Source organism: Camelus ferus, chromosome 7 (assembly GCF_009834535.1).
Source record: "Camelus ferus isolate YT-003-E chromosome 7, BCGSAC_Cfer_1.0, whole genome shotgun sequence".
NCBI classification, from domain to species: Eukaryota; Metazoa; Chordata; class Mammalia; order Artiodactyla; family Camelidae; genus Camelus; species Camelus ferus.
The window spans coordinates 26,382,503-26,404,177 of record NC_045702.1 but is presented as its reverse complement, the minus strand read 5'-3'; the positions used below and the strand labels follow the sequence as shown (position 1 = coordinate 26,404,177).

At 37.8% G+C, this 21,675-nt stretch overlaps 1 protein-coding gene and 1 long non-coding RNA gene across 5 annotated transcripts in view; one reads left to right on the top strand and one right to left on the bottom strand.

The window, feature by feature from the left end:
* CPED1 (cadherin like and PC-esterase domain containing 1) overlaps positions 1-9,770 on the top strand; it is a 250,413-nt gene extending 240,643 nt beyond the window's left edge. For 3 of the 4 annotated variants that reach the window (XM_032483607.1, XM_006192689.3, XM_032483608.1), the window contains one exon: positions 7,778-9,770. In XM_032483607.1, the coding sequence (XP_032339498.1) occupies positions 7,778-7,999 (222 nt within the window). In that variant the 3' untranslated portion in view covers positions 8,000-9,770. The remainder of the gene's footprint in view (positions 1-7,777) is intronic. The other variant, XR_001367138.2, reaches the window with a different exon arrangement.
* Positions 9,771-11,893: 2,123 nt separating this feature from the next.
* The window catches only part of LOC116664862, an 18,140-nt gene continuing 8,358 nt past the window's right edge, over positions 11,894-21,675 (bottom strand). Inside the window, exons 2-3 of the long non-coding RNA XR_004321356.1 lie at positions 13,528-13,760; positions 11,894-12,687 (exon numbers count right to left, since the gene is read on the bottom strand). This is a non-coding gene — a long non-coding RNA (uncharacterized LOC116664862). The remainder of the gene's footprint in view (positions 12,688-13,527; positions 13,761-21,675) is intronic.

Genomic DNA, 21,675 nt, shown 5'->3' with positions numbered 1-21,675 from the left:
GGTACCCTTGGCCCCAGACCCTCTGAATGGCTCAGACCTGAAGGAGCCACATGCCGAGGAAGGCAGGGCTCAGCACATGTCAGAAAATGATTAAAAGTCTGTATGCAAAACTGGTGGACCCTGAGTCCCTCACCCTAACGCGTGCAGTCAAGAACCTACACTCATACATATGATTTCTTTTAAAATTGAACAGCAGAGGTTCTGGACTAAGAAACACAGGTCTAGCAAAGAGCAAATTAATATAGAGGCTGAAATCAGAAAACCCAAAAGTGAAAGTTAGCCCCTGAAGGGTGGAGCCCCTAAACCTCTCTCCAAGACCCCAAAATACCAGCAGTCAGTCATCCACCTCCTCAGACTGGAGGCTGGAGAGCTCTTCGGATAAGAAATGGCACGGCCGCATAGAAGACCTCTTTTTAAAAGGCCAGAATAGTGCTGAGCAAATCCCTACAATGAGGCCAGCAGTAGGAACTGTGGGTCTACACCCATTGTTTCTAAGTGACATTTGAGTGCCATATTCTTAAATATAAATTCCAGGTTCAAGAGAGATGAATGGAAGACCAAATACCTGAGAGTGAAGATCAAAATAGATTCCAAGAATCAATATGTACTTCTAAACAGAAGATGGTAGGAATTTAACGTGTTATCAGTTACACTAATGAAGGTCATCCAAGTAGTATCAGGAATTCAGTGACATGGAGAAAGGGTCTAGCTCAGTGGTAGAGCACATGCCTAGCATGCACGAGGTCCTGGGATCGATCCCCAGTGCCTCCATTTAAAAAATAAATAAATAAACCTAAGTACCTCCCCCCGCCCCCCACCACCACCAACAACAAAAATCCAGTGACAAGACTATTAAGCTGAGTTTAAGACTAAAGAGTCCGTCTCTGGGAAACTGCATAGAAGGGCCAGACAGAACCAAGAGTTAACATTAAATTGGTAAACTTCTAGTGAGTCTTCCCACCTCAGAGCAGAACTTGTTCCCAGAGCTGGGAACTAAGCTCTGTCGAGAGGCAGGGATTCAACAGGCTTAGCTCTCAGAATAAGAAGGGTCGAAGATTTGGTGGTAGGATGGAGACTGAGACATCGCATATCTGGCAATATCAAAAACAAACCAACAAACAAAAAAAGCCCATTCCTAAAGACAGCTTTAGTCTTGTTCTCTAATTCTCAGCATCTTTGACCCATTCAGCAGTTGGACTCCCTTCACTCAAAACAAAGCTTACTTCATGTGGTCGTAATTAAATATTGGGGGTAGGGGGGAGATGAAAGAATTCCTTATTATCTGTAAAAAGTGCATGATTTCCTGAAATGGAATTATAAGGACTGGCTTCGAGCTATTGTGTGTCACTCTATTTTTATTCTATTTCTGTGAATTCTTAAGCTACATTTTCAGCTGGTTATAAATTTTGTGGCTGGATCTGGATTGAACGTCCTGTCTGCAGAAGGACTATACCAAATAAAAAGTACTGCAATAGTACACATTTATCTTAAAAGACTACATTAGCAGGTTTTGCCTGCTTTTCCAACCTTAGAATGCCATTACCCTCATTTCTCAGACCCCACCCATGATTGTGAAACACGTTTGAAATCAGACTGTTCCCCCCTAATCAGGTCGAGAGATTTTGGAACACTTACACCACTGAAAATTGTTTTCTATTTTGTTCTTTGGATCTGGAACCACATCAGAAGTTCCCTGGGTGTTATTCAAGTCAAGATCAGTTTTAGAAAAGGTATTTGCTTATAATCTGCCTGACACTTTTCCAGTTCACCAAGCTTTCTCTTTTTATATCGGCTTTTTGAAAATCCAAAGTTATTTTAGAAGCAGCAATTAATTGACATGGTAATACACTCATTCTGAGAAATATTTGTGTGAAATCAGTTTTGAGTGTTGAAGTTACATGAATTTAAGAGTAAAAGTTGCAATACACTTTTGTTGTGTAATAATTCATAACAGTGTTTTCTTTGTTTGAGAAGTCTTACAGCAGCCATCGACCCAAACCAATGAAGCTGAATTGTGCCATTCGTATACCTTCTAAAATGCCTGTGTGCCCAAGTCTTTAACTATATAGAGACTTAGAAAGATCTAGTCATAAATTGGAAGATCTCTCACCATATAAGAAGCCTATGAGAAAGTAAAAATTACTTCTACCCACCAAAGCACAGAATTTCAATTTTTGTTACAAGGAGTCACAGAAAAATGTGATCCTCTACATGTCTTTAAATTGTCATTGCAGCACTTGACTCCAGTTCTGACATTACTCCTTTCCGAGTTTCTATAGGTAATATATTAAAAATCTGTTTCTGATTTGAAACACTGTAATCTTTACTTGAAAGTCTATTCCTACCTGTAACTTAATCTAAACTTGAACATTGCTGTGAGAAAAGTAATTTTTAGTATTACACTTAAACACCTGTGATTACAGAACAATGCTGATCGAACAGGTCGTCATACTTTATGGAGACCAATTGTGCTTTACTATCTCTTCCTAATTTTAAATATAGTTTGACACAGTCAAGTCACCAAAAGAAAATAAAGATAAAACTAGAGACCAGGAGTTACAGAATTCAGGTTTTTCCAGTGGGAGCCGCCTGTCCTCCTTGCTTGGCCCTGCGGTAAACCTTTTCCTGCTCAAAAAAAAAGATCAGGAGTTATTTTGGATTATTTTAAAGTGGCAAAAAAAAAAAATGCCATCCTTCACTCATGTTTAAAGTAATGTAAATATTTGGCAACTCACACGTCTGTGTTATTAAGCACATGTAGTAGTTCCTTTTTCTCTAGGTAGATATGTCTCTTTCTCAGTTGTCAAGTCTTATACTCCCAGATTTAGAGAAGCATTTGGAAGCGTAAAGCCATTAGTATTTGCTTCTGATTGAAGTAAGGACTGTACACAGACACCTCGAGTCCTTTGTCTCTGGTTCAAGGCCTAAATCTTTCACCATTGTTTTTTAATAGCTCACTTTTGTTGTTTACTACTATCATGCCCCAGAGGCAAACCTAACATTTGTATTGCTAACAGTTCTCTTTAAAAGCCACATCCCTGTTGCTACTCTAGTTGGATTTTAGAAACCCCAAATGACCTCTGATTTTGGGAAGGCCTCAAATGGGCACATTTCCACACAGAAGATCAAAGGAAAGAAGCAGTTCGCACTTTACCGTGCAGGTATCAAACATCCTTCACGTGTATAACATTTTCAAGACTTAAAAATGTAGTTAACTGCTTTTTCTCCACTTTCAAGCCCATAAGGGTAGGTAAAATAAGGTAATATTTTGAAACTCAAGAGATAGCAGTTTGACAGCAATGCCAGGCAATTTTACAAATAAGTTCAAAGAAATAATAGCCGTGTGAACAGATTATCATGGCCGCCATAAATTAGCACTGTCTGCTCGGTGTACTAAAGACCTATTCATTACATGGAAACAACATGGTGCCTGACCTTGGGGATCTCGCCTCAGACAATGTCTTTGAAGTCATTTCATTCTTGTTCTTACTTCAAGTATCTTAGACATGTGTCTTTATATAGTCCCCTTGAGGGTAGGGACCATATCTGAATTACTCCATGTGTTTCCTCACACAGAGAACTCTGACGATAATAGGTGGCTATTATATGGGAAAATCAATCAAGAATTTTAATTTTTAAGAAAGAGCATCATTTTGTTTCTCTTCTACTACTTTGCTATTGTAAAAGTTTACATGAATTCTTGCTAACTCTAGAAATTTTAAAATAAGTGTATACAATAAAAAAAAAAAAACCTTTTGTTTTTACACTACATACAGGCCCTCAGTTTTCACCCTCTTCTCCACTGGAGACTCAGCAGCATTTTAAAGACACACTCTTGATTTTAGTCCATGTAATTAAAACCATTAGGTGGTCAACACTTAGGGTCACTGGATTTATATGCCATTGGGCTCTACCTAGAACTACCTTATTTCTCCATGAGTATTTTTAGGGAACAGCAGCAGCTTATGAAATACATTTTAATCTACAGTATGAACATTCCTGTTTTTTCTATCTCACTATTGAATTTTGATTATGCTTGGCTTATACAGCCAACAAATCGAGTCTATGGTAGATTGGTGGTAGACTCAAGTCATATTGATGAATGAATATCTGGTATTGAAAGTCTCCTCTCATCATTGCCTTTTTTCCTTCCCAAATGGCCTTGGCTGTTTTCCTACATTTATTCTTTAAGATGTACTTTAGAATTTCTCTGCCATGCCCCCCACCACCCCCACCAAATCCTGCTGTGATTAAAATTGGAATCGCACTTTAATTAACTTGGGAGGATTTGACTTACTATGTCGCTCCATTTATTCATGTTTTCTTTTATGTCTCATTAAACTTTTCATGTAGTTTTCACTTGTGTCCTTTACATCATCATTGAATTTGATAAAGTTGTGTTAGTATTGTAATGGAATCTTTTCTCTAATGTATTTCTTATTAATTATTGAGAGAATATAGAAAAGCTATACAAGTTTTTAAAATATTAACTTCATAATATCTCATTATTTGATAGTAGATTCCTTTGAGTATTCAGAGCAAACAATCATATAGCTACCAATGATTCTTTGGTAATCTCCTATGACAAAATGTTTCATAATATTGAAGCTTAACATTCCTGAAATAAATTGTATGTGCTAGTGATACAGCACATAATACTGCTGGATTTTTTAAATGCTCCTCAATTCAATTTACCATAGCATTTTGGGAGGATTTTTTACATTTATGTTTGACAAGTCAAAATTGAAATGATTCTTTGTCCGTAGGTTTGTCAGCTTTTAGCATTCACTATCAGGGTGATACTGGCTTAATGAAAGAATTAGGAAACTTATTATCTTTGATTAGTTCCTGAAAAAGTTTTCAAAGGAAACCAACTGAATTAATTGTTGCTGGGCCAAGCCCTGGCATGAATGTGTAGGCGTCAATCTTACATAGCATCGTGGGAGCACTGGCACTGCAGGAGGCGTTAGGCTGACCCTCAGAAGCTGGGGGAGACCCCGTCATCCCATCTTCCTTTCTCAGAGAGCACCTTAGTGATTTAAAAATAGAACTCTGGATGGACCTGGAGATTGTCATACTAAGTGAAGTCAGCTAGAAAGAGAAGGAAAAATACCGTGTATTACCCATATATGGACTCTTGAAAAAAAAGGTCACAAATGAACTAATTTACAAAACAGAGACAGACTCACAGGCATAGAAAACAAACTTATGGTTACCAGGGGGGGAAGGGGATGTGGAGGGATAAATTGGGAGTTTGGGATTTGTAGATACTAACTACTATATATGAAATAGATAAACAACAAGATCCTACTGTGTAGCACAGGGAACTATATTCAATACCTTGTAATGGTCTATAATGAAAAAGAATATGAAAAGGAATATATATAATATATACATATATGTATAAATGAATCACTAGGCTGTACACCAGAAATTAACACAACATTGTAAATCAACTATACTTCAATAAAAAAAATATAAATATATTATCAACCTTCCCATTGTGATCTGGCAAAATATTGGCACTACTCTGAAGTAGAAGCTACATGCTTCAGCAAATAACACCAGAAATATGTACTTGTGTATATCCATTTCATGAATCATGTTCAAGATTGCTATAAGCATCTAAACTAGCATTATCCAGCATTTGTAATGCAACATTAAATGCAACCCTGAATTCACACAAAATATTAATTTTTAAAGAACTTATAACCTTTTGCATTGGGATGGACCTTTTTCTATTTTTCATGTAATTAGCATGCAGATCACCAGGCAATTGCAAAAGCCAGAACTTAGGACAATAGTACACAAACAAAATTAACCTTATTTTGGCTTCAGAACACTGGAATAATATTTTTTTAGAGTTGGATGTAATATTTATGCTTAAGTGTTTCCTTAAATAAAACTTCCTTAAAAATGTTGACTAATCTTGCTATAGGAGAATATAAACCGCCTCCAAAATGGACAAAACCTTCAGGAAAACACCAGTCCATCTCCCCAGCCTCTCATATTTACAGTCATAGTATAACCAAACAGAGGTGGACGGAGCGGTGCATAATAGAAACTTGCAACCTTGGGACCTGGAATATTAATCAGTGGTTAACTGCAAACTGAGCTGTAAATTATGGTCCGTAGGGATTCCCTACCACAACCCGCTGATTTCACTGGAATTCTTAAGAGTCACTTCATCTGAGGGCCTGATCATGAAAAGCCAAACCTCCCATAGTTACAGAAAAACAGTTCATTTCTTTGGGGTTAGCACAGTATAATTGGCTTTAAAACTTATGACTATTATATTTTTCTTCAAAATGGGAATAGCTTCAATGTTTTAATCATTATAAAGTAATGCACTTTCATTGTAGTAGAATTTAAAAGTCAAGACCAAAAAGTTATAAGGAATACATTTTAAATTGCCTCTGATTCCTCCCCCCAAAGATCACTGCTGTTCACCTTTTGGTGTAGATCTTTACAGGATTTCTCTTCAAATAACTCTTCGAAAATGGTTCATGCTCACTTGCAACATGACTAAAAATACTTACCTTCAAAATAGATATCGGGCTACTTTGGTCAAATAGTCTGCATTGTTGGAACAGTTTTCATTGCCTTCTTTTCAACGGGACCAAGAACTATGTACCTAAGTCACTATATAGCCCTGAAAAGAATAAAAAAATTAACATGAGCTGGTGTTGCTTTCAATAGTCATCAATAATACATAAATGGTTAATATTTCCATATTGACTGAAAACAATGTCTTAGGACTGCATTAATATGATGGAATTAAAGATTTGCTATTCGTTTGTAAACACACCCTCTTTTCCTTACTTATCAACCCTTCCTCTGTCTCCTTTATGGTCCCCACCTTGTGTTGCTGACCATTGTTGTTAACAGCTTGAGTCATATTAACCCAGTGATTAAAACTGACAGTTACAGGATTTCCAGATCAACTTTTTATATACTGTACAAATAGACAATAAATACGGCCTCTTTGTATGTGTATGTGTTGATATTCATAAAATATCTGTGAATAGAATCCCACGGAGATTGTAACATACGTTGCCTCCGGGGAAGGAACTGACTGACTGGTTGTGGAGAGCAGAGATGGGAAGGAAACGTTTCATTACATACTCTTTCATGTTTTATAAATGTTCATACTGCCTATTTAAAACAATTTTTAAGTTAAAAATATATCTCCATATGTACAAACATTTATCAGGTTATTAGCACAATAGATCACAGGCTGTTCCTTCAGGTTCCATAACTAAGTGCCCAGAGAAATGAATCCACTGTCTGTAACAGTGTCAGCTTATGGGTGTGCAATGGAAAAATATTTTCTCTTTTCTCTGAAAATAGTTTTAGTTATCATTCTATAAAAGGATGCCATGACAGGTGTAGAGTACTGTGCTTGAATCAGTGGCTCAGTAAAGACACGAGTGTCTTCTCTGTATGTTAGCATCTAGCCTAAATACACACACACACATATACACACACACACACATACACACACACACACACACACACACAGCAGTGTGATGGAGAAACCATCTGAGACTACTCCTTAGTTGCATTAGAGACAGCTGCCCTGAGGTAAGAAAATGGCAGAAATTCTATCTTCAGTCTTGGTCCTTTTTGAAAGATAAGTTGCTCTGGATCTTGGTTATATCAGTTGTATCTGTGTCAAGAGATACTGTTCAAGTTTGTGAGTTAGTTGTCCTGCTCTAGGCAGGACTCGAATGTCTTTGATTTTGCCTCACTGTTTTTTTTTTCTCTTTATTTGCAGGTAGTGAAATCAAAGATATCCAAAGAATATCACTTCATTAAAATGAAACGATCAAGAAATCATGTTGTGGGAAGGTACTTCAGCAATCAAAGCAAACTACAGCAAAGACAACAAGATTCTGTGACAAATTTTCAATCACCGTATCATGTCAGAGGTCCAGTTAATCAGGTTTGCTCTGAAATTCTTCTCAGCAGGATGTGTGCGAGTGAAAGAACCGTGTAGACTCTGCAGAAGGACTGAATCTGGAATTGGAGATAAGCCACGCATCTGGATGATGGTCTAGGAACCAAATCCTGTACATCACGTGGGTTTTGGTTCCACTGCTCACGCTCAGGCACCCTGGCACACACATGTGCACCAAGGCACGCTTAGCTGAAAAAGTAATAACACTTTTTTTTCCCCTACAGCTTTATAAAGTCAGGATGTGCACTTGGAAATAAGTTGGTTTCAAGATGAAAGAAAGAGCTAAAAGAAGGTGACTTGAAGTCTAACCATAAACTAGAACCTCTGAGGGCCGGCTAGTGCATTGTGATAACAGAGACAAATAGACATTTAAATCGTGTGGGGAAAATAAGATAATGCTCTTGAGTATGTGTTATCATCTTTATCGGTACCTTAATATATGGAAAAGGGGGAAAAGTAATTACATTCCACCTGCAGGTAGGGATCTCGCTTATGCCCTTTGCCAGGAGAAGACACAGCATTTATTGCGGTTTAGGCTTTGTGAATCTGATTATGAAAACTGTTTCTTCCTGTCCTTTTAAAATCTTGTAACTGAAAGGAAAAGGACAGGAATGCTCCTCCAGGGGATTCTAAGAGATTCTACGAGAGAGATAGGAAATGTAATATTTTATAGTTAAAACACCAATATATTTAAAACTTTGCACTCTGTACTTTTCATAAACATTCCCTCCTAGCCTGTCTGTGAACTTGGATGGGTAAATGTAGTCTAAGTTGGTTAGTTATGTAATTTTCAAGTGAGAAACAAAATAGTTCCTTGTGGGTTATTTTCTTATGTTTCATTGATGATAATACTTAAGAAAGCTTTTGTTTGCAGTTAGAGCCCTATATAATTTAAGATTGCAATTATATTTTATGTAAATATTTTGCAAAGGATTAAGCATTCTCAAGTGCATAGGCATTTATTTCCATGAAGCATTTGTATATGTCCACAATACTACTATGTTACTAGTAACTATATTTTGATTTTCCTGAGCAACTGTAATCCAAATTTTAGAATAGACATAAAATTATTTTTTACAAACCTGTGGTATACATATAAAACATACCTAATCTTGGTATTGAGAACTTTCTCTTCTTTAAGTTCTTTGTTGTACAATTGCTCTGTTGTGAGATAACATATTACAGTTACAATGTCTTTTAAAGGATTATTTTTCTTTGGGGGGAAAAAAAGCTGAGGGTTAATTTAATACTTGACTGAAATTACCAAATGTACAAATACCTCAATTTCATTACCATACAAAAAAATAAAACTATTTTGATTGATCAGTTCCTTAGTATGAACATCCACCTCCTTTAAATCTCTATTTTTATACATATTTTATATGAAAGTAAACATGAATTTATATTTAACTGTCTTAAATTATATCTAAGCACACAAGTATGACTTGATATAAACAATTCATACCTGAATCTGACAATTTTTTTAAAGAATGGTACAGAATTAACTTTTAAAATGAAGGATTTTTCTAATATCTGCAGCTATATGCAAGCATCATTTTTAAGTTTTCAGTGATTTTTTTTAATGATATAAAAGTTTTCCAATTTATGTAGCTTATCCATCGTGTTAGAATATCACATACTCCAGAACAGAATTATAGTCAGTGGATGTTGCTTGTAACTTCCTGTCAACCTAACGTAATGCCCTTCTGACTGAGAGGTTAACCTGGCATTTACCTCTTTGCCATTGAAATAATAATGGGTTTTAGAAACAACTGTAATAATACTGTTAATAAATGTCTTCCTGGTAATAGTCTGTGTTCAGAGAGTGTATTTTATTTTCCTTTTTACTGGAGGTATATACCATACAAACAATGATCACCTGGCAGGGATATTATCCTGTGGATTCAACTACTAAAGTGTGGTTTTAATAAGGTAGCCATATAGTTCCTTCCAACCCTGACCCTCTCTAGATTTTGGTCAGATGAACTTCCTACGATACCAACACCTAAGCTTTTAAATGTAAGTGTAGTGATGAGGTTTGTTGTTGTTGTTGTTGATTTTGGTGTTTGTTTGTTTGTTTGTTTAGACAAGGCACTGGAATGCTAGGAATCACTTTAGTTACTCCTTAATGGAAAAAACTACATTTTATGTTACGCTGGGGAAAAAGGTGTGTGTGTGTATTTGCACGTGTATTTGTACATGCTTTAAAAGTTCCTAATTTGAGTGGGGAAAAAAATAGAGCAGGCATTTTAAAATATTTTTAGATGTTAAAGGAAGTGTATTATTTTGGGTAAGAACTGATCAGTATCCAATCTAAACTAAACTATTTATAATATTACAAGTCAAGAATAACTGCATAAGCATTCTCAAGCGTCACTGTTGACATTGTGGGTGTGAGTGTGGGTGTGGGTGGGTGTACGCATTTAAAGACACAGTGTACTACAACAGTGATTCCAACTTAGAAAGCGTTGAAAGAAATCACTGATTTTTGAGATGGAAATAATTCTGGTAATGTTTATGGGGAAAAAAATAATGCTGTTCCGTATCTGAAGTTTCTTCTTTTAGTTCCATTTCACTGAAGGACTCCAAGAAAAAAATACAGAAACTGGTTAAAAATTTTGTTTCTCAGTAAAAGTTAATTCAAAGCCGTAATGCTTTGGTGTGGTGGGAAGGGGGCGAACGGGGGTGGCTGGTGTCTAATAAGTAATAAGGTTAAGAGCCTAGAGAGATGATCAGGGTTAGGATCTTATTAAATATTATCTTATGGGCCCCTTAATTTGAGCAAATACCAAAAGAATGCCAGTATCTAAAATTTTCCTCTGTGCATTTTCATCTTATGAAAAGAAAAAGTCAAAACATGTCAACAAAATCAGTGGCTAGGATTACTGTATTTAAAATGAGCAAACATAACTTTGAGTAAGCTCATATGGGCTGATAACTTCAAAAACATGTGTCTAAGTACAAAATGATACTACACTGCCGCAGGTTCTGCCATGATGACTGCATCAATGAGTGACTGCTCTGTCAAAGCTGCTGGAGTTGTTATTTTTTTTTTAAACTATGCATTTAAAGTTCAAATTTTGATGCTCTTGGAAACAAAGGCATTTTGATTGATGACTTCAACCTAAGGAGATGAACCAGAAGTTGTCAGAAACCCCAAAGACCTGTTAAAGACAGCAGGATACTGCCAGTCCCTACAAACTCGATTTTGTATTTGGCACAGCTTCCAAGTTTTCATACTGTCAAAGAGCCTTTTATCATGTTTTTATTGCTGCGGTAACTGCTATTATCAACTTCCATATTTCTTTTATGGTTCAGTAGAACTCTTTTTTTTTTCCCTGAGACAGATCATGCAATCTCCTCCTAAAATCATGCTCCATTTGTTTTCTTTCCATTCGTTGAAATATAAAGAATTTGTCTTACAGCGCTATTAAATGTCAGGCCACTATGCTTTAACGCACTCAGGACACAACAAAAATACTAATTCTTAAAGCTCATCAGGAGTATTTACAATGCGTAAGTCTGTCTGCAACGTAAATGAAGATAATGACTTAAACCCAACTAATGGTAAGAACAAAATTAAAGCAGCCACTTTTAGAGAAAACACGGTAAAAGGGTTCCTATAGGGTCGTCATATTTAGGTAGATGAGGTTTTGAATTTGATTTATGCTGACTGGCATTTTCTCCCAAGTCCATAGCCCTTTCTGCAAAGAACTGTTTTCATTTAGTTTTTTAAAGCCTTTTTTCGAACTCTTTGTGTAATACATCCAGCGGGAAGAATTGCATTTTAGATTAGGTTGTGAGGAGACATTCAATATATCTAACCAAGTTATTTTCTTGGGAAATTCATGTGCAGCATCGTATTATTTTTTATTACACGGAAAAGTAATTCCAATAAAATTCGTTAGAATGTTTAGATTTTTTTTTAAAAAAAGCAATTACAATTAATCAGAATTCAGAAGTAACATGGTGTCATAAGCATAAAATGTATGCAACCAATTCTCAACTTCGGAGTGATTTTTCTTCTTTTATGGTTGGCTGGTGAAATACATCAATTTGATGCAGCTTGTAGTACTAGCCTAAACGATTTAATGGTGATGGTATGTGATTTATTTATACATATATTTTCAATTGTACTTCCATTTCTTAAAAATAATAAAATCTGTTGAAAATCTATGGATTAAAATCTCAATAGATGGGATCAAGGTCGACATCTTAATTTCCTTTACAGTCTACAATTTAATTTTTTATTTGATCCAGAATTTATATGCTTTTAAAATTAAATTATGAAGTTGAATATTAGAAAAATTTTTTTCAGAACATTAAAATAAAATGGGCACATGTTGTGAAATACACTCAATCATATATCCACTAACCTCCACTTAGCTATGAGAGGTTGTTGGGTCCCCTGTACATCAGTAGCTGAGGGTTTGAGATTCAGAATTCCTGATGTCCCTTTGCAGTAAATATACGGAGGTGGGAGGATGGTACCAAATGCCTACACTGAAGCCAGCATGGTGTAGTTTCTTCCACTAGACCCATCACGACCAGAACAGGATGGAAGGGGGGCTACACATTGGCCTTCACTCCAGGAGACAGCCTCTTCCCTGCACTGGGTTCTGGGATGGATAAAAATCATGAATACCCTCTCCAGCAGCGTTTGACAGATTCTGGACATCTCCTCAAACCTCTTCTTAACATACAAGTCATTTTGGAGGCGCTCATCCCTGGGGGAAAAAAAATAATAATTTTCAAACTTTATTGGACCAAAAATTATAACTTAGATTAACTAAATAGCAGCTGAATGTGCTTTTAATGGTACCTTCTTATTTATAATCAGGAAGAAGAGCAAATGACCTCTAACCACCAATATAGCATATCCTCTGGAGAACTTGAAATAACAACCTGTTTTTCACTTCATTTTGTTTGCACCCATGGGATCATTCGCCCTCCTGCTTGTCCTTACCTTTGCCTTTGAAATGGAACATATGAAGTATTTTCCACGTGCACTTAATATGTAATACAAGATACATTTTAAAACTTACATTTTTAACTTTCTCCTCTTTGTCTTAATTACATGTAACACGAAGCTTATGTTTTAATGGGCATGAGCGCTCCAGTTTTACAGTATCGTAAAAAGAGTTTATGAGCTTTTGGTTAAAAATCGGTGCCCATGTCATTGGCAGGGCATGAAATTATTTGGAGCTACTTCTTCAACTTATAAGATAAAATTTGGTCTGAATTAAGAAGCACACAGAGGGAAATTGAAACAATGCCTTCGTAGCCTAAAACGAGTTTAGTCATCAAACGACACAGATTTGGGTTCACCAGTTTCGACCACATGTGCTTACCCCCGGGGAAAACCTGGTCTCTGTTCATACTCGTCTCTAAAGAGTCCGCATTTCAGTGTTCACATTAGTTTGGCAAAACCAGCGGTATGTTTTTAAAAGGGTGTGGATACAACCCTAGCACAAGTTATTCCTGCCAAGAACAGGAGTCATTTCAATAGGATGGAGTTTCCAGGACCATGTTACTGGTAAACACCCGGAACTCTCTTGGCCACCTACCTTATAAATAAATTGATGTCTTCTATAAATTACTTATGGATTCTGAGATGAGGCTGATACAGACATTGTATCTCAAGCTTCTATTTCCCAGAAGAACAGGCAGTCTCAAGTGAGTGATTGGCCTGAGTGGTGCTTTTCTGTTGACTGGTGCCATCATAAGTCTTTGAAGTACCGAGTTGCTGGAAGTCGATTTCTCATCCACCGGAAGGCCCCCGAGCATCACCTTCAGTAAACTGTTATCAATTACAGTAAGAATAAACGCCTTCCCTTCACCACCGAGTGCTGACTTTTCATGCAGACACGAAAGCACAAACTGGGAGGCCAAAAGCGAGCCTTCTCTGGTTTGGGTCTGGGCAGAGTGCGGGTGTCAAATAAGGGATTCAGAAAAGGACTTCTGGATAATTTTAAAAATTCATGCTGACAAAAATCTGCATCCACACATATGTGTGTCAATATATGTCTTTGTGCACGTGTACGCATAACAAAATATATAATCGACAAGGACCAAATCATCTTCAATATATTGTTTTCGTTTCTTTAGAACATTCGTCTTATTTTTGATTTGCGGCCCCATGTAAAACCTTTAGAATAGCAGGCTCTCCATCTCTGGAGGCTCAGCCAGGTGCTGGTCTGGACATGTGGGGAATGCGGTTGGAGGCCTTCTGCCAAGCGGAGCCGGGAGCAGGTGCGAGAGGAGGGGTCTGGCAGATGCTTCTCTCGGGAGGTGATAAGCGACCGAAAGGCAGACACCATCAGAATGAGAAGATGCTAGGAAAGGTGGGACGGCAAAGTCAGGAGGGCTCCCACCACTCGAATGGCAACGAGAACTTGGAAAAAGAAAGAGGACTGAGCCGTTCTGTGCCTTGTTGAAAATAAAAAGGGATGACTAGGGCCCCGTGGTGGGAATTACTCTGAGTAGGGATTCCTCCGCGTGCCCTGCCTCTTCACCCTCCGCTCCCCACCCTCCACCCCACTTTGCAGCTTTCCCGGGGGGCTCCGATTTCCCAGGGCTTCCGCACTGGCCATGGCTGATGCGGACGAGGAGTGAGGAGGCGGCAGCCGCCTGGCTGAATCCTGTTAAGCCGTGGCCAGGGCCCCGTTGGTTGGAAGGCTGGCAAGATCACAGTTCTACAGCTCATGAAATTCAAAGGTTAACTGCCTCCCCCCAGTTTTTACTCAGCCTTCACCCGCTCGACTGGAATTATTTCCCCTTTTTCTTACTTGCGCAGTCCCTGTGTCCAACTCTGTCGATGCTCTACCACAATAGATCACGATTACCTATCGTCCCCTGTCTGTATCCCCCCACCGCCCGGAGACCCTCCTGGTTTAGGACTGCGTCTTCCTTGTGTTTCTCCGGTACAGGACCTAACACGGAGCAGGAGCGCAGCAAATGTTTTTCTCTCCTGCTCCTTTGTTGGCCCTCTTCCTCTCAGCCTAGGTTTTCAGTATATTTACCCATGTTACTGGTGATAGTCTACTTGAGGACATTTTTGTCACTCCAAAAAGAAACATAGCAGTCACTGTTCATCCTTCCCCTTCTCCAGTCCACCAGCCTCAGGCAGCCACTGGTCTGCTTTCTGTTTCTACAGATGAACTCGCCCTGAACATTTCCTATAAATGGAGTCAGACAACACGTGGTCTTTTGCAGCTGGCTTTTTTCATTTAGTATCTTAATCTTCGCATTCTCAGTTTAGAAAGAACTTGCCTAGCACAGAAAAGACACTCAATGAATTCCTATAACATGAAAAAAAAAAAAAAAACCAGTGCTCTAACAAACTTTAGCGTTTTCTGGAGTTAGAAATTGGGCTCAAGAGACAACTCGTCCAAGACTTTGACACAGAGCATTCTGTTAGAAACAGCATTATCGCTTCCTAAAACCCTCTTTAGCAAGTGCCAATTGTTTGTTTCCATTGGGTCCCTTGGACTGAAGTGGGGCATGAAAAAGGTAGTGGGGGGAGGTGTGAGCCATATATGGAAGCTGCTTGCCTGGGCTCTGGGGAGGTTGCTGGGCGCTCGCGGAGCTCCTGACACAGGGTGCCATGCCTTAAGGCTGGCAGTCCCTGCAGTTCTAAGGTGCTCCTGGCCTCCTCTTCGCTGAAGCCCCTGTTGCTCATCTCAGCAGTTGCTGATGCTCCGTCTGCCCTGCCCCTATCAAAACTGGAAAAGGTCTCCATAAGTGATAGACGAGGGAGAAGGGTGTGGAGAAAAGGGAATACTCCTACGCTATTGGTGGGAAGAATGTAATCTGGTTCAATCACTATGGAAAACAGTATGGAAATTCCTTTAAAAACTAAGAATAGTTACCATACGACCCAGCAATCCCATCTTGGGCATATATCCAAAGAAAATTCTAATTCAAAAATATACATGCACCCCAATATTCATAGCAGCAACTGCTTACAATAGCCAAGACATGGAAGCAGCCTAAGTGTCCGTCGACAGACGACTGGATAAAGACATTGTGGTATATTTATACAGTGGAACACTACTCAGCCATAAAAGAGAATGAAATAATGCCATCTGCAGCAACATGGATGGACCTAGAGATTATCATACTAAGTGAAGTAAGTCAGATAAGAGGAAGAAAATACCGTATGATATACATGAAATCTCAAAAATGATACAAGTGAATTTATTTATAAAACAGAAGCAGACTGACAGACACAGAAAACAAATTTATGGTTAACAAAGGGGAAATGGGGGGAGGGATAAATTAGGAGTTTGGGATTAGCAGATACAAACTACTGTATATAAAATAGACAGACAACAAGGTCCTAGTGCATAGAACAGGAAACCACATTCAATATCTTGTAATAACCTGTAATGAAAAAGGCTATGATACAGAATATATGTATGCATAACTGAATCACTATGCTGTACACCAGAAACTGACACTACACAACATTGTAAATCAACTACATTTCAATTAAAAATAAATAAATAATAAAAATAAAATTAAAAAAATAAAACTGGAAAAAGTCTGATGTAGTCACGCCCAGGGCTAATGAACAATCAGGCCCTTGCCTCAAGCCCTCACAAGGGTACTGACGTTTTACGAGAGGACAAAGTCAGAAATTTTTGTGGAATTTCAGATATCAGCTATCCAGAAATGGGGCTGCTGGAGAAAGTGAGGAGCACCACATAACTTATCTTAAAGATTCTGCCGCTCTGAAGAACAGAGGAGACAGGAGGGAAGCTGTAGTGATGGCCCCCTCCAGAGCCGTCCGCTCACCGGATGCTGCAGTGGTTGGGAAGATGCCCGCTCAGGCCCTGCCCTTCAGGCATGCACACCCGTGGGGCACGGCTTCTGATCTGTAGAAAGACTTCTATTAACTTTCCTTTTCTACCGTACTGTTGTCAAATGCAATATTAATACAGAACCCAAACTTATCATTTTTCTGTCATAAATCTTCCTTTAATTTTATACATAATAAGTGCTTACAGATGCAAATCATGTTTGAATGGAAGGACATAATGGTTAAAAGAAGTATTGGCCATATTGTAGTAATTTTGCAAACAGCTGTTTCAAGTTAACATATGTGTATTCCCAGTCTTGTGTATATGAGATACAAGTTAATGTCAACAGTACATTAACAATGCAACTGAATTTAATTATGGAACAGAAAGCGCTGTGGGTAGAGGGAAAAGCATAGGTAGACATCTGTTTCTGGTGAGTTTCAAATAGGTACTTGCATCTTTTACACTCACCGATTCCATAATTTGTTGTAACACTGAATTAACTAAAAAATTTGCCTGCATATTTTTTTCTAAAACAAAATGGCAGATACATTTTTTGGCAATTTAATTCTGCAAGGGGCATTATGTCTACCTTTTAAATATGAATCTGGGAGCTGTAATGAGGACTGTGAGTGATACTTCTACTTTTGCACCAAGTTGTGACTGGAATTTAGGGCAAAAGGAAAGCTTTTCTGCTTTGTTACCAGATGGCTCCCCACTGTGTCCACAATTCCTTATTTTACTAGATTCTTCTGTTTGGAAAGTTTTTCAATTAGTGAAACCACTTGCATTAACCGTCAGGGTCTCTTAAGATATCCTTGGGAGGTTGGGGCTGTGATACATTTCAAATATGAGTGAATTTAATCACATTATTTTTCTCCTACTAGCTGGCTAAACTCAATGCACTAAGTATTGGGGAATAATTTTGAAGGGAACCTTGTTGCAAAGAAGAGTTCTCAGAGAGAAAGGGGAGCCCAAGGATCAAGGGGCATTGGTTGTCAATGGGCCATTGTGACCAAGTGCCATGCTGTGTGCCAAGCTCACTCCTAAAAGCTGAAATTTAAAATCATTTATCCTTGAGCAATGGGCTTGGAACATAGCATCTCTGCAGAACTGCTAACGAAATTCAAATGAGTCACCTGGAGAGGTGAAGATTTCAGAGATGTCCTGACCGGGCTACTCCCATTACCTACTGTTGTTTGGCATTTTATCAATTCAGCTTAGTCAGAAGACCTAACAAGAACCACATTTCTTCCTCTTCTAGCTTTTCACTTGCTAGTTTCCGCTGCCCAAAGCAACGAAAGACTGTGCTTTTTTTTTTTTGCACTGTACTTTTAAGTGGGAGCCCAATGCATCTAAAAGTAGGCCATTTAGACGGTTGCCAAAGATGTAAAACGTTGTTAAAAATGGAGACAGTCACTCATCTGCTTAACTGTTGATGGAAATAAAAAGTTTATGTTCATCCTTTATTGCTTAGAGGAATTGAATATCAGTACAATCTGGCTGTGATGCCAACTAGCTCAAGGTTTCCCAGGACCAGCCTGGCTGCTCTGTTGGGCTGAGTATCCGGAGTGTTTTATCCAGTCTCATGGCTCCTATGAAGGTGCATTTTTCAGAGAGAAAACGAGTTAGTCAAGGGTCTGACAACACTGGTCTCCTCCCACTAGAGCTTCCAAACTAACTCGATCATTTACATAAGAACGTATGTTCATCAAGCTTCTAAGACATGAATGGTCACTGGTAAGCAAGGCAGATTAAAGAACACGGTAGTGAAATTCCATGGTTTAAAGGACTTTATAGGATTTTCAAAATTTGACGAAGTATGCCCATTGTCTTTGGCCTCCAGAGAGGTAAGGTAGTTTAGTGGCCTGAGGGTAAACTATAAAAACTTCGCTCCTTCTGCCCCTCTGTGCAAATACAAAGCATAATGGGTAACCCAAACAGAGTGTGTTCAACTTCACAGTGTTTATTCCTGTGTTGTACTGAAAGACGACTGCTGGCAAACGTTTTCTTGGGGGAACAGGATTCAAACACTTAAACCACCAATTCTTACAGTTCCAGAAAGATCAGTTTTTTGTTTTTTAGTTTTTTGTTTTTTTTCTTCCTGGCTACCACACGAGTTGGGAAGGCAAGCCAGCTTTGGCCATCAGGTTACAAGGAGGAAAGAAGAAAAGAAAACCAAAAAGAGGAAGCAACAGAACACGAGAAGAATAAGGAAAGGGAAGGAGGGAAGGAATGGGAGTGAGAGAAATTCAGGGGAGATAGAAATAGGGGGTTTAGAAACCTTAAGAAATGGTAGCAGATGTCATTTGGTGTCATGATTATCAGTCAAGCCAAAATGTCTTGAATTTAAACCACAAATTCAGCAAATGGAACTCAGAAGCCATGCCACAAACAGGCAACAATGGATCACAGTCTCCAGTTGAAAGCTAAAATTTTCAATTACCCAGATGTGTGTTTGGTTTTATAGCCACTAGGTAACTGCACTGCTGACAAAGTACGAAGATGCTGCTCTTAATCAGAGAGAGGCTAACTGTCGTCACAAAAAGAAAATGTCTCATTTCATACGAACTAATCTGATTAGTGGTACTTTCAAAACTGCCTTTTGAAAAGGACTAATCCTTTTCTTATCCGAGACTTTAGAATCATGGGAGTTTTCTTGTTTTAGAAATAAATCTAACCCCTGTCACTCACTTGTTAATTGTATTTCTGACATTTCCCAGTAATAAAAGTTGTCCTTTACTTTGATTCAAGTATTCACGGTGTAGAAACTTAACCCTTTAAGTTATCAAGATATTTCAGTGAGGAATATATTAGATTTTCTGTACAAGGCTGGTCAAACTAAAACAAACAAACAAAACCCCACAATATTTAGACAGTGAATGCTTAGACCTCGCGTGTCCCCTCCTCTGCTAGACTGAAAACCATTGGCCAGTATCATCAAAACAGGAGACTGAAATCATCTTCTTTGGGGAACCTCACTAGTCTAAGGGATAAGACATAAATATACTGATTTACAAAGCAGAAACAGGCTTACAGACGTAGAAAACAAACTTATGGCTACCAAGGGAGAAGAGGGATGAGAAGGGATAAATTAGGAGTTGGAGATTTGCAGATATTAACTACTATATATGAAACAGATAAACAACAAGTTTCTTCTGTATAGCACAGGTAACTATATTCAATATCCTACAGTAACCTATAATGAAAAAGAATACGAAAAGAAATATATGTATGTACATTTATGACTGAAACATTATGCTGTACACCAGAAATTGACACAACATTGTAAACTGACTATACTTCAATAAAAAAATAAATAAAAATATATATACTGATATTAAAAATTCACTAATAAAATGACCCATTGAGATCACCTTACCCAGAGCTAGTTGACTTTTAAATACTCCAGACTGTAAAAAAATTAAAAAAAAAATTTTAATTAAAAAAAAAATACTCCAGACTGTATATGGAATTAGAGTATATTCTGATGTTTTGGTAGTAACAATGGAAGCTGGAAAACAATGGAGAAATGTCTTTAAAATTCTGAAATAAAATTATTTCTAACCTAGCACTCAATACTAGTCAAACAACTAGAACAGGATAAAGCTGTTTTAAATAGGCAAGTTCTTTTAAAGTTTATCTCAAATCCACTTTTTCTCCGGAAGCTGTAGGAGCATGTGCCCCTCTAGAGCAGGGGACTAAACTGAAAATGGGAAATGTATGAGTCACAAAACGAGGTTTCTATGAAGACACAAGAAACATGTGATCTCTGGGATGATCACAGATCACAGGTGATACTGGGAACCAGATGTGGAGGCAACCATTCCAGACTGGAACAGGACAGGGGACATCAGGAGACACTGTGTCAAAGAGACAAAATCGATGGAACTTTTGATTCATCTGAGGTTTAGAAAATGGGTGAGGTTTGGGGTTGGATTCGTGATAAGCACACAGAAACCAGGCAAATAGGGGGAAAAGGCAAGTGAGGAAAAAGAAAATATTCACAGTTTACTATACAGCTTAACATGAATAACATTATGTGTCATAATAATATAGAAACTTACTGTTGATCTAACCACAATTTTAAGATATCCGTATTGGGAATATAAAGGCTACCACAATACATATGTGTGGGGCTTAGAGACGGGGGGAGAGTGAAACAAAGCAAATCCTCAACTTCCACAGTGGAAAGTGTCAGATAATGCCTAAAATTTTCAAAATTAAGAAGTAGCAGTATGATATTTAACAAGTTGGAGCAAAATATCAAAAGAATTCCACTAAAAGAACTGGAAGTTATTACTTCTGGGGAGGAGCATATGGCAAGCGGGCAAGCAGGAATATGCTGTTTTTCATTACAAGACTTAGAGAACTGTTTAACTATGTCATATATGTGATTTTTTAAAAACCTGTAATATTGTGAGAATTTTAGTAGGAGGATCATTTTATTTAAATTGTTTTGCAAAGTTCCATTGATTCGCTGTGATACCCCTTTGATTATATTACTGAATGATCAATATAGTTTAAATATAATCAAAAGAGGCACAGAAAGATTCCAAGACAGAAAGATCCCAAGAAGCTACTGCATAAAACTAAGTCAGAAAGATAAACAATGTTGCCTGAACTTAATCCTTCTAAGGGCTTCTTCTGTTCTCTCCAGCTATGAAACATATTTTTAACTTTCAACTCCTTTCGTTTGTTTTTGAATGCCGAGTCAAGACACAACTTTAAAGTAAGCAAATAACAAAAAAAACCCACAATCAGAAGTGTTATTAAATAACTTAAATTATTCTGAAACAACATAGCCTATTTCTTTGTCTGCAATCACCAGCAGCACCAATACGTTTTGTCTGGTCTGAAAATTGATGCAACCGATTGACAAATAATTGCGCATAAGAAATGAATCAAAAT